At 44.9% G+C, this 13,549-nt stretch overlaps 1 protein-coding gene across 2 annotated transcripts in view; it reads right to left on the bottom strand.

Annotated features, from left to right (window-relative positions):
- LOC121541809 (gamma-aminobutyric acid receptor subunit alpha-3) overlaps positions 1–13,549 on the bottom strand; it is a 162,725-nt gene that overhangs the window by 54,335 nt on the left and 94,841 nt on the right. For both annotated transcript variants that reach the window (XM_041851117.2, XM_041851118.2), the window contains exon 5: positions 7,751–7,971. In XM_041851117.2, the coding sequence (XP_041707051.1) occupies positions 7,751–7,971 (221 nt within the window). The remainder of the gene's footprint in view (positions 1–7,750; positions 7,972–13,549) is intronic.

Genomic DNA, 13,549 nt, shown 5'->3' with positions numbered 1-13,549 from the left:
TGTGTGTGCTGTGGGGTTGAAGCCAAAAACCCATAGGCGTGGCTCTCTTATCCCTTCCAGGATTTTGGGAGGTAGGGTGGACAATGAGCCTGTCATAGCGGATGTAAGCAATGTCCCCATGGCTCTGGCAGCTTTCATGGCAGGGATAAGTTCTTTCCTCTTCTGGCACACAGCTTCAGGATAGTCCTCATTGAGGAAGATGTATGTTCCTCTCAAGTTCTTGGCTCTTTCCAGAACAGCTACCTTGTCCTTGAACCTCAGGAACCTGACCTATCGGCCTGGACCTGTCACCTGGGCCAGTGGTGGGTTTTCCAGTCCTGTGGGCGTGCTCCACCTAAATCGTCCTGTGGTCCATCTTCAGTTTCGCCGAGATCATTTGCCTCACTTTCTGCAATTACGTCCACCATGTTGTTCCGCCATGATTGTCCCTCTGATTTCTCCATCATTGTTATCATGGATTCACATACAGAACTGATGTCCTCTCTCAATGTCTTACAGATTGCTGTCATCTTGCCGTTCTCCTGTTTAAACTTATCGAGCTGATCCTGGAAGAACTGCAAACCTTTCTTCAGGTCCTGGACCGACCTCTCTGGTCCATTCTATTATTAGTTGACTCCACCAGTATTTGGACACAACACTTGAAGCTATTTTCTTGTTGTTGTAAAAACTGCTTGTGAAACTATTTTTGTTTGTTTAAAATATATTTCACCTGTGATAGAGAGACACCACTGTCCTCAACAGTACTCCCGCTGGCTTTGGTCTTTGTCATGGTAGCAACGTAGGTTACGCTGTTACTCCTCGCAGTTCCAGACAGGGCAGGTCGCAGGGAAGATTGAAAACAACAACAACAAACAGCAGGGATCTAGACAGCCACAAGCCCGGGACAGCTTGACTAACGGCGTTTCGGGCTGCGTTCAAGCCCTCAAGAAAACCCCGCTAGCTACGCCAAGCAGTTCCTCAGACCCAGCCTTGGTCGGCAGGATCACTGGACAGATAGTAGCGGTCCCAGCAACTGATGCCAAGCGCGTCGTGGGATCCAAACTCAAAAGGTAGCTATCTAGTAACCAAATGTTTTCAATAGACTTTCAAAACTTTCCAAAACAACAAACTTTCCAAAACAACAAACCAAACTCTCCCAAGTTCTATGTTGCGCATTCAACAGGAAGTGACGTGAAGGTTTTGAAGATTATTTATTTTGTTGATGTTGTGTAAGAGACACAGCGTCCTCACCAGGGCTCGACTGGTAAACCTGACACCGCCCTTATTATTTTAAAATCAAATATTACAGGCGGAAGCGTATCAGGTTATTCACTTTGCCTACCACAGAGATGAGAAGTGTTTTTTCACCACATTTTATGGAAACCCAAAGGAGTCATACCTAACCGCCCAAGTGGCTTTCAATAGCCCCCCTACACACACCGTGGCAAGCTCTGTCCATTGTGCTGACACAGCGCAGTGAAGATACAGATTTTTTTTGTGCCAACCTGTCACTCAATCATTTGAACTTTTTTGCTATTTTTATATAGGGACATAAAACTAAAACTGAGGGGCACAAGTTTGAACTGAGGGGGCTAAGCCCCCTTTAGCCCCCTCGTGGAGCCGGGTACGTCACTGGGCTAAGGCAGTTCACAATGCTTTAGGCCATCCCCAAACCATAGCCCTAACCTTAAACCACGCAGGAATTAATGCCTAAACTGTTATGCCTCGATCACACCAACAGCGTCATTGCACAAAATGGTACGCAGCATCATCTGGATATGTGTGCAACAAAAGTTCAACATTCACCTTCTGCTACCATTTCTTTCAAGCCATCTACGCATACAGTTTAATGCATACTTTCGATAAATCCAATGTATGCACCACACAGAACACACTGCTACTGCCTCTGAGACACAATGCTGCGAGGCAAACGCAGAGTTCTATTGGAAATGAATGTACTTCTGGTGTACCAAAATGCAATGACGCTGTCGGTGTGATCGAGGCATTAACCTTTGAGTTGTTTCTGTTTTAACCCTGCAACCATGCAGAATTAACCTTGTAACTAAGCGGAATGAATGCGTCAAAAATAGACACTCATCCATGAGCAGTGAGCTGGAATCAAACCCATGACAACTATGGCATATGTGTGCCAGTGTTAGCGTCTGTAACACTGGACCCCACAGGCACTGAGGAAACCAATAATTTATTCTGCCTATTGCTTGCTTTCAACATATAAAACAATTGATTTAAAAAAACGGATTTTCCCTAACGAAAAATACATCTTCCCCCTACAAATATGTCAATGTATTATAATCCACATAAGAATGAACACGAGACGCGCTGTAGCCTGCACGTAGCCTACATAAGTTACTATGTAGGTGCAGTGTGCATTGTATACAAACACCGCTTCCAGCTGCCTCCTAAATATTTATTCAGATATTCAAATCCTCCTGCTGTATGATTATTTTCCTCCTGCGGCAAAAGGGGTCAAATTAAGATCCGACATCTGTAACACGCTGTGATGAGGTGTGAATGACGGAGTCAGGCGCAGGAGGTAAAACACCGAAATCCAGAGTTTATTCAGTGTACATGAATAAAGCGCAGCAAGCGTCAAAACGAAACTAGCACAAGGGAAAAATCCACCTTGGCTACATACAAGCTCAACCGAGCTACTCACTCTTACAATGAAAGGACAAGGGGGCAGAGGGAACACTTATACACAGACTAATGAGGGAATGAGTACCAGGTGTGTGTGAATGACAAGACAAGACAAGACAAATGGAGGGAGGATAAATGGAGCGGTAGTGGCTAGTAAGCCGGTGACAACGAACGGCGAAACCTGCCCGAGCAAGGAGGAGGGGCAGCCTCGGCTGAATTCGTGACAGTACCCCCCCCTTGACGCGCAGCTCCAGCAGCACACTGAAACCGGCCTCGGGACTGGCTCTGGTGCCACGGTGCCAGAACCGGTTGATAATCTAAAACACACTGAAATGGCGTTAGGTTCGTAGAGGAGCTGTATCATACAGCCGGGACAGTGCGTCTGCCTTCACATTCTTCGTACCCGGAATGTATGACAGTGTGAAATCAAACCGGGTTCAGCCTCCTCGCTGGCCAGATGTACTCCAGGTTACGGTGGTCCGTCCAGACGAGGAATGGGTGTTTCGCCCCCTCGAGCCAATGTCTCCACACGGTCAGAGCTCGGACAACAGCTAACAGCTCCCGATCACCAACTCCGTAGTTCTGCTCCGCCGGGCTGAGCTTCTTTGAGAAGAACGCACAGGGGCGGAGCTTGGGTGGCGTGCCCGAGCGTTGAGACAGGACTGCTCCCATACCAACCTCGGACGCATCCACCTCCACTACAAACAGTAGCGATGGATCGGGGTGGGCCAGTACCGGGGCCGAGGTGAACAGTTCCCTCAGCCTCAGCAGACCAGCGGAGCCGGGACGGCCCACCATTCAACAAGGATGTAATGGGAGCTGCGACCTTGCCAAAGCCCCGGATAAACCTCTGATAATAGTTGGCGAAGCCAAGGAAGCGCTGCACCTCCTTTACAGTGGTTGGAGTCGGCCAATTACGCACGGCTGCAATGTGGTCACCGTCCTTCTCCACACCTGTGGTAGAAATGCGGTATCCGAGGAAAAACATACACTTTTCTGCCTTAGCATAAAGGTAATTTTCCAACAGTCGGGCCAGTACTTTGCGAACCAGGGACACATGCTCGGCACACGTAGCGGAATACACCAAGATGTCATCAATGTAGACCACTACACCGCGACCAAGCATGTCCCGAAACACCTCGTTCACAAAGGACTGGAAGACTGAGGGAGCATTCATCAAACCATAGGGCATCACCAGGTATTCATAATGCCCCGAGGTTGTGCTGAATGCTGTCTTCCACTCATCTCCCTCTCGGATACGCACCAGGTTGTACGCACTCCTGAGATCTAATTTAGTGAAGAAGCGCGCTCCATGCAATGACTCAACCACTGACGGAATGAGGGGGAGAGGATAACTAAATCTAATCGTCTCCTTGTTCAGTGGTCGATAGTCAATGCACGCGCACAGACCGCCGTCTTTCTTCTTCACAAAAAATAAACTTGAGGAGGCGGGTGAAGTGGAGGGACGTATGTACCCCTGGCGCAGGGACTCGGTGACGTATGTCTCCATAGCCTCCGTGTCCGCCTGCGACAGGGGATACACATGACTCCTGGGAGGTACAGCGTCTACCCGAATGTTTATTGCGCAATCCCCCGCCCGATGAGGTGGCAATTTAGTTGCTTTATTCTTGGAGAAAACTTGTGCCAGATCATGGTATTCAGGGAATGCGCACGGTGGAGGCACTGTCTGGACTTTCCACCGTGGTTTCACCAACGGAAACACCCAGACACCTACCCTGACACTCTCGCGACCACCCCGTGAGAACCCTCTGCGGCCATGAGAAAGTGGGGATGTGGAGTGCTAGCCACGGAAAACCTAACACCACAGGGAAAGCAGGAGACTCAATGATGGAAAAAGTGACCTGCTCACAATGCGTCTCCTGTGTGATCATGGTGACTGGTACCGTGACTTCCTTTATCAACCCGGACCCTAATGGTCGACTATCAAGTGCTCTGATGGGGCGTGGAATGGATAGGGGAACTAATGAAATGCCCTGGCGGCGTGCTAAAGTTTTATCCATAAAGTTCCCAGCTGCGCCTGAATCTACTAGCGCCTTACACTTGGGAACTCTCATGTAATCAGGGAAGTATATGGGTATGGTACAGTGCGCAGCAGAGGGCTCTGAAGAAGTGTGGGTGCTCAATACCTGGGATGATGCGAGAGTGCCCTGCCGGCCGCCTCCTGACCCAAAAGAGCGCTGACGACAACGTGTGGTGGAATGTCCCTTTGTGCCATCTGATTGGCACTGGAGCTGTCGTCTTCCGCTCTCTCGGTGCGCGGTACCACCCAGCTCCATGAGCTCTGGATCCATGTTGGTCGGGGCGGGAACGGGCAGACCTCCTCCAGGACGTCCTCTGGTTGCCAGCAGGTTATCCAGACGAATGGCCATGTCCAATCCGGAACTCCAGCGCAAATTCCAGTACTGTCCTCGTCCCCTGCCTCAAGTGGACCAGCTGCTCACCCGCCTCTCGACCCTCGGGTGGGTGATTGAAAACCGCCCGAAATAGGCAGGCGAACTCCCTGTAGTCCTCCAACGTGGCTCCTCCTTCTCTCCAAACCGCGTTGGCCCACTCCAGGGCTTTCCCCGAGAGGCAGGAAATGAGGACGGACACCTGCTCTCGATCTGGAGAAGGAATCCCTGACATAGAGCATCGAACGCCGGTGGTCGAGATATCTGGATCCTCCGGGTGCTGTAATGTGGATCTGGTTGGCCAGCTGGTCTCGACGGATCGGTTCCTCTTCTCTCCAGGCGTTGGACGACCTGAAGAACCCGATCCATCGCTTCCCCCAAGCTGGCCAGCATAGTGGAATGTTCCTGGACCCTTGCCACTATTCCAGGCATGCGCTCCTCTCCTGCTGACTCCATAGAGGTGAGTGATTCTGTGATGAGGTGTGAATGACGGAGTCAGGCGCAGGAGGTAAAACACCGAAATCCAGAGTTTATTCAGTGTACATTAATAAAGCGCAGCAAGCATCAAAACGAAACTAGCACAAGGGAAAAATCCACCTTGGCTACATACAAGGAAAGAGTAGCTCAACCGAGCTACTCACTCTCACAATGAACAATCACTCACAAAGGACAAGGGGGCAGAGGGAACACTTATACACAGACTAATGAGGGAATGAGTACCAGGTGTGTGTGATTGACAAGACAAGACAAGACAAATGGAGTGATGATAAATGGAGCGGTAGTGGCTAGTAAGCCGGGGACGACAAACGCCGAAACCTGCCCGAGCAAGGAGGAGGGGCAGCCTCGGCTGAATTCGTGACACACGCTTTAGCAGGCTTTCTTAAAGATCTCATGTGTCAGACCTACACTTTTCGACCCGCTAAGTAAACATATGATGCAACCTAAGTGTTTTATGATCTTGTAAAGCGTAAGGGTTCTGGTTTGGTTGTGGCCCCAGATCACACGACAGCGTGTGCTGAGATAGTGGTGTCACCGACACAGATGTTGGAGGTGATGGGGATGATGACACATTGAACAATCTCAGGGAAAATCGTGCTTGAATGCTGTAATAATATACGTAGCAAGAATGCATGATGGAAACTGAAACTGGCAACAAACAAAAAAATATATATCATACTCATCCATTTCATTGAGGTGAAACTAGGCCAGAACATGTAACCATTCATACATTTCCTGCTCTTGGCATTTCCTAAAACATTGGATATTAAATTAAATGAATAATGAAATGAATACTAATAATGAAATGAATAATCAAATATAATTAATACAGTATACAAATGTCCAAAGTGACTATTTATACTATTTAAAAACTATTTATAAACTAGTTGGACTATTTTTGTATCTTGTTTGCCTTAATTCAGTGTCTAGAATAGCCAAAAAGCCCTTGATAGCAACTCGCCTTGCAACACGCTATCTTTGCTCGCAAATGAAAAAGTGACAGGCCTTTTAATAATCCATCCAAATTCAAATGTTATTCTTAGCCTCGGGAGAATCAGAGCCACATTAAATGAACTCATAAGAGACCCAGCCTGGAAAAGAATGGAGTTCCTCCCTTCAAATTAACTCTACCCAGAGCAACCTTAATTATCAGTCCCTGTGGACAAACCATTACCAAATGAAGAGCCCTACTTAGATTCAGATTTTGATTAAGGGTTATATGTCAAGCAATTCAAAAGCAATACTTGATGAGGAGATTAAGAGTGGCGGACAGGTTCTCACTGTAGCTAAGTGATTAAATAGTTATTGCTGCTACAGGTTTCTTAAATAAGCAAAACAATTTTACTCAAGCTTGTTGAGGATGTCTAAACAGGTACACAGTACACTTTTACAAAAAAAAGGTGCTATCTAGAACCTTAAATGGTTATTTGGCTGTCCTCATAGAATAACTATTTGAAGAACCCTTTTTGGTTGCAGGTAGAACCTTTTTGGCTCCAGGTAAAACCCTTTCGGGTTCCATGTAGAACTATTTCTACAGTGGGTTCTACATGGAACCCAAAATGGTTCTTCCTGGAAACAAAAATGGTTATCCTATGGGGACATCCGAAGAACCCTTGTGGAACCCTGGCTGAGTGGTTCCCCCCTTCTCAGGACATACAGTACTTTAGGTACATCATAGTTATCATCCTCTGAACAAGAGAGGGTGGATAGAGGAGCATAGTTACACTTTATCTGCCCCCATGAAACGTGCTGTGTCAGACTGGTTGCAGAGAAAGACCACTCAGTCCCCTGGCAGTCAGACACATTGCTCTGGATAGCTCTGGGCTCAGACATTCACTATTCAATTACCACCTTCATTCATCAAAGCACCTCTGAGTGCAGGTCAATCCACTAGCTGGCCTCAGGCATACTCGCCCACCTCAGACTCTGCTAACCCTCTGTCAGCTAACATTACACAGGATGGAGAACATGTCATAACTGCTAACCAGCCAACTACCAAATGTGCATTGTCAGGAGATTTTTGGGGTAGAAGTAATTGGTAATTGAGTAATGGGATGATGGTGGTTGTGTTTGGGGAGGCAGTAGCGGCAGGTGGTAGTGGAGTATACAATGGATCAACATCACTTTGAAAGTATTCAATCTTGGTACTATAGGTGAATAAAGGGTAAAGTTCTATGTGATTTGCGAAACTTCAGATGGCTCACCTCATGGTGTAGAGCAGGGTACCGTTGTCCACCAGTCGTAACAGTTTGTTGGGAGTGGTCATGTTGTGGGCCACAGATTTCTTCCCGTTGTGGAAGAAGGTGTCTGGAGTCCAGATCTTACTGGCCAGGAGGTTGTTAAGAGGTAGGACCTGCATGGGCCCGTCGAACTTCAGCCTCTCATCCCTCCAGCTCTGACGGAAGAACACATCGATGGTATACTCCTGGGAAAAGACAGAGAGAATAAGTCTGTTTCTAAGGTATCACTTCACCATTACATTTTCATCTAATATTTACCATCTCCCATAAGAGCTGCAAACTCTGAAAGACAGTTATCTGTCCTGATACAGTATATTGTCAGTTGTGGCCTTGACTAGCAGAGTTGAGTTTTGATCACGGCCGCACACACACACACATATACACATACATACGTCAATAATGCATCATGCATTTTATTTGAAGGGGAAAACAGCCTTGTCAATGTGGGATCCTCAAGGCATCCTTCAGCGTTCATACACCAATGATTGCGTTTTCATAGTTGTCGCCGGCGGGATAAACATGCCTTTTCCAAGAGTTATCTCTCTGACCATATTGCCAAACACGTAACAAGGGACAGTGTCCCTGATAAACCTCTCAAAGTTCAGAGAGAAATCGCCTGCCGGTAGTTGCTGCTGCTGAAGTGGGGGAGAGGCCGTACTTCTATTTCTCAGACGCTTCTCCATTCTGATAGGATATTCCATAGGTATTAAAACGTCACAACACACTAATCAGCTATAAATTCAGCTTGATTTTCATTTTGGCTGTTTTAAGAAATGGTCACCAATATTTTTAGAATGAATGGTGTCGTGATTCTGTCTTTCATTAATATTGTAAATGAATGTCATAATGAACAGGAAGATGAACAAACAGGAACATCACATGGACAGATATCAAATAACAGTAATAAAGTCCACACCGACACGTACACCCAATAAGAAAGAGAGGTCTGGGAGTGGTCTAAGGGGGGAGGGGAGGAACTGAAAACTAGCTGTTAGAGGTTTGGACCTCTCTTTCTTATTGGTCTGTTAACTAATTTAACACCTGGTGATGTCACCAGGCAGGCCAAATCTCCATCCCACCAAATCAGGCTGAAATTTCAGGTGGTCCCTTCAAACAGCACTTACACAAAAAATGCATTATCCTAATTTTCACAATTTCACAGTATTATTCCAACCTCATAATGTGAATATATATATAAAAAACAGGAAAATTGATTTTTTTGACTGCACTGGGCCTTTAATACAGAAATAGCTATATTTTTACCAAAACATGATACTTCGTAGTGGCAACATTAACCAGGTTTCCATCCAATCTTTTTATGTCAGTAAAGTACATTGACTAAAAAATGTCAAGACAGGCCTGATGGAAACAGCTAATTTGTCAGTAACTTTCCAAATGTCGACAAAACAAAATATGCTAGACAAGGTGGGATCTTTTTGTGTTGGTACATTTAATTATGCGAGAAATGGCGGTGGAAACGCAACTATTTATATAATAACCATCATATCAAAGTAAACTTGGAGTGACGCGATGATATGTGGTGTGGTCCTCCCACTACGACTTGGGAAAGTACTACGACATGTGGGGTCAAATAACATTAGGAGGGCTAGCTCGGAACTGCTGAAAATTGATTTTAAAGAACTGATATTAGCTCTGAATGATTCCAAAAAGTGGCCAATTATTTCAGGTCCGGTACCATCGTTGGGCCGCGGGTGTGAAAGATTCAGCAGGCTACTGGCATTACACATCTGGCTAAAAGATTACTGTAGTTCTGTTGGAATCACTTTTATAGATAACTTTGACACCTTCTGGAAACAGAAGATTCTCCACAGGAATGAGTCCATCCAAATCATCTTGGCTCCTGGACTCTGTCCACGCTTTTCAAGGCTGCGTTGAGACAATGACTTATCAATGACCCAAGCCCAGCTCAGATAATCCCTACCATTGTATCGCTGAGTTGTCGTAATGCTGCAGCAAATGTACATTATCCCAGGGCTGTTGGCAGTCACAATGTAAGTAACCTAGTTTATGTCCCTCAAACTCCCCTGAATACCTCTGTCGATTCTACAGCTATTGTATGCAGTAATCATGTGCCTATGAACCAGAGTTATACTGTTAGCACTGAGGCAGTGTGCCCTAGTAGGACGTCCACTGTGTGCAGCTCACTATCATCTCAAACATAAATAACATTGTCACATCTACTTCTGATAAGCATTCCAGTAAAGTAATAAACAATCAAGCATCCCAAAAAAGTGCAAATAATTGCCCACATTAACATATGTAGCCTAAGAAACAAGGTTCATGAAATCGATAACTTGCTAGTTACAGATGACATTCATATTCTGACTATCTCTGAAACTCACTTAGATAATACCTTTGATTATACAGTGGTAGAAATACATGGTTATAACATATACAGAAAATACAGAAATACCAATGGGGGCGGTGTTGTGGTCTATTTTCAGAGCCACATTCCTGTAAAGCTTAGAGAGGATCTCATGTTAAGTACTGTTGAAGTAATATGGCTACAGGTTCAGCTGCCTCACCTAAAGCCCATTCTTGTGGGAAGCTGCTATTGACCACCAAGTGCTAACAGTCAGAATCTGGATAATATGTGTGAAATGCATGATAATGTATGTGATATCAACAGAGAGGTATATTTTCTGGGTGACCTACAGTGAGGGAAAAAAGTAATTGATCCCCTGCTGATTTTGTACGTTTGCCCACTGACAAAGAAATGTTCAGTCTATAATTTTAATGGTAGGTGTATTTGAACAGTGAGAGACAGAATAACAAAAAAATCCAGAAAAACGCATGTCAAAAATGTTATAAATTGATTTGCATTTTAATGAGGGAAATAAGTATTTGACCCCCTCTCAATCAGAAAGATTTCTGGCTCCCAGGTGTCTTTTATACAGGTAACGAGCTGAGATTAGGAGCACACTCTTAAAGGGAGTGCTCCTAATCTCAGCTTGTTACCTGTATAAAAGACACCTGTCCACAGAAGCAATCAATCAATCAGTTTCCAAACTCTCCACCATGGCCAAGACCAAAGAGCTCTCCAAGGATGTCAGGGACAAGATTGTAGACCTACACGAGGCTGGAATGGGCTACAAGACCATCGCCAAGCAGCTTGGTGAGAAGGTGACAACAGTTGGTGCGATTATTCGCAAATAGAAGAAACAGAAAATAACTGTCAATCTCCCTCGGCCTGGGGCTCCATGCAAGATCTCACCTCGTGGAGTTGTAATGATCATGAGAACGGTGAGGAATCAGCCCAGAACTACACGGGAGGATCTTGTCAATGATCTCAAGGCAGCTGGGACCATAGTCACCAAGAAAACAATTGGTAACACACTACGCCGTGAAGGACTGAAATCCTGCAGCGCCCGCAAGGTCCCCCTGCTCAAGAAAGCACATATACAGGCCCGTCTGAAGTTTGCCAATGAACATCTGAATGATTCAGAGGAGAACTGGGTGACAGTGTTGTGGTCAGATGAGACCAAAATCGAGCTCTTTGGCATCAACTCAACTCGCCGTGTTTGGAGGAGGAGGAATGCTGCCTATGACCCCAATAACACCATCCCCACTGTCAAACATGGAGGTGGAATCATTATGCTTTGGGGGTGTTTTTCTGCTAAGGGGACAGGACAAATTCATCGCATCAAAGGGACGATGGACGGGGCCATGTACCGTCAAATCTTGTGTGAGAACCTCCTTCCCTCAGCCAGGGCATTGAAAATGGGTCGTGGGTGGGTATTCCAGCATGACAATGACCCAAAACACACGGCCAAGGCAACAAAGGAGTGGCTCAAGAAGAAGCACATTAAGGACCTGGAGTGGCCTAGCCAGTCTCCAGACCTTAATCCAATAAAAAATCTGTGGAGGGAGCTGAAGGTTAGAGTTGCCAAACGTCAGCCTCGAAACCTTAATGACTTGGAGAAGATCTGCAAAGAGGAGTGGGACAAAATCCCTCCTGAGATGTGTGCAAACCTGGTGGCCAACTACAAGAAACGTCTGACCTCTGTGATTGCCAACAAGGGTTTTGCCACCAAATACTAAGTAATGTTTTGCAGAAGGGTCAAATACTTATTTCCCTCATTAAAATGCAAATCAATTTACATTGTGTTTTTCTGTTTTTTGTTGTTGTTATTCTGTCTCTCACTGTTCAAAAAAACCTACCATTAAAATTATAGACTGATCATTTCTTTGTCAGTGGCAAACAATACAAAATCAGTAGGGGATCAAATACTTTTTTCCCTCACTGTAAGTATTGACTGGCTTTCATCAAGCTGCCCACTCAAGAAAAAGTTTCAAATGGTAACCAGTGCCTGCAACCTGATTCAGATTATCAGTCAACCTACCAGGGTATTTACAAACAGCACAGGAATTAAATCATCCACATGTATTGATCACATATTTACTAATGCTGCAGAAATCTGCTTTAAAGCAGTATCCAAATCCATCGGATGTAGTGATCACAATATAGTTGCCATATCTAGGAAAACCATAGTTCCAAAGGCTGGGCCTAATATAGTGGATAAGAGGTCATACAATACGTTTTGTAGTGATTCCTATGTTTATGATGTAAATTATATTTGCTGGTCTGTGGTGTGTAATGAGGAGCAACCAGACGCTACACTTGACAAATTTATGAAATTGCTTATTCCAGTTACTAATAAGCATGCAACCATTAAGAAAATGACTGTAAGAACTGTTAAAACTGTATTGATGAGGAATTAAAAAATGGTATGGTTGAGCGAGGCAAAAGGAATGGCAAATAAGTCTGGCTCCACAACCGATTGGCATAAGTACTGCAAATTGAGAAATCATGTGACAACTGAATAAAAGGAAGGAGAAACTATACTATGAAACAAAGATAAATTATATGAAGAATGATAGTAAAAAGCTTTGGAGCACCTTAAATGAAACTTTGGGCAAAAAGGCAAACTCAGCTCCATCATTCATTGAATCAGATGGCTCATTCATGACAAAACCCACTGATATTGGCAACTACTTTAATGATTTTGTTCATTGACAAGATTAGCAAATTAGGCATGACATGCCAGCAACAAATCCAAGTATAACTGACCAAATTATGAAAGACAAGCATTGTAATTTTGAATTCCGTAAAGTGATCGTGGAAGAGGTGACAAAAAGAATTGTTGTCTATCAACAATGACAAGCCACCTGGGTCTGACAACTTGGATGGAAAATTACTGAGGATAATAGCGGACGATATTACCACTCCCTCCTATTTGCCATATCTTCAATCTAAGCCTACAAGAAAGTGTGTGCCGTCAGGCCTGGAGGGAAGCAAAAGTAATTCCGCTACCCAAGAACAGTAAAGCCCCCTTTACTGGATCAAATAGCCGACCAATCAGCCTGTTACCATCCCTTAGTAAACATTTGGGGAAAAAATTGTTTGACCAGATACAATGCTATTTTACAGTAAACAAATTTTAGCACGCTTATAGGGAAGGGCATTCAACATGCACGGCACTTACACAAATTACTGAAGATTGGCTGAGAGAAATTGATGATAAAAAGATTGTGGGAGCTGTTTTGTTAGACTTCAGTGCGGCTTTTGACATTGTCGATCATAGTTTGCTGCTGAAAAAAACATATGTGTTATGGCTTTACATCCCCTGCTTGTGGATAAAGAGTTACCTGTCTAACAGAACACAGAGGGCGTTCTTCAATGGAAGCCTCTCCAACATAATCCAGGTAGAATCAGGCATTACCCAGGGCAGCTGTCTAGGC

The sequence above is a fragment of the Coregonus clupeaformis genome, chromosome 27 (assembly GCF_020615455.1).
Source record: "Coregonus clupeaformis isolate EN_2021a chromosome 27, ASM2061545v1, whole genome shotgun sequence".
NCBI classification, from domain to species: Eukaryota; Metazoa; Chordata; class Actinopteri; order Salmoniformes; family Salmonidae; genus Coregonus; species Coregonus clupeaformis.
This window is presented reverse-complemented; position numbering and strand designations above follow the sequence as displayed.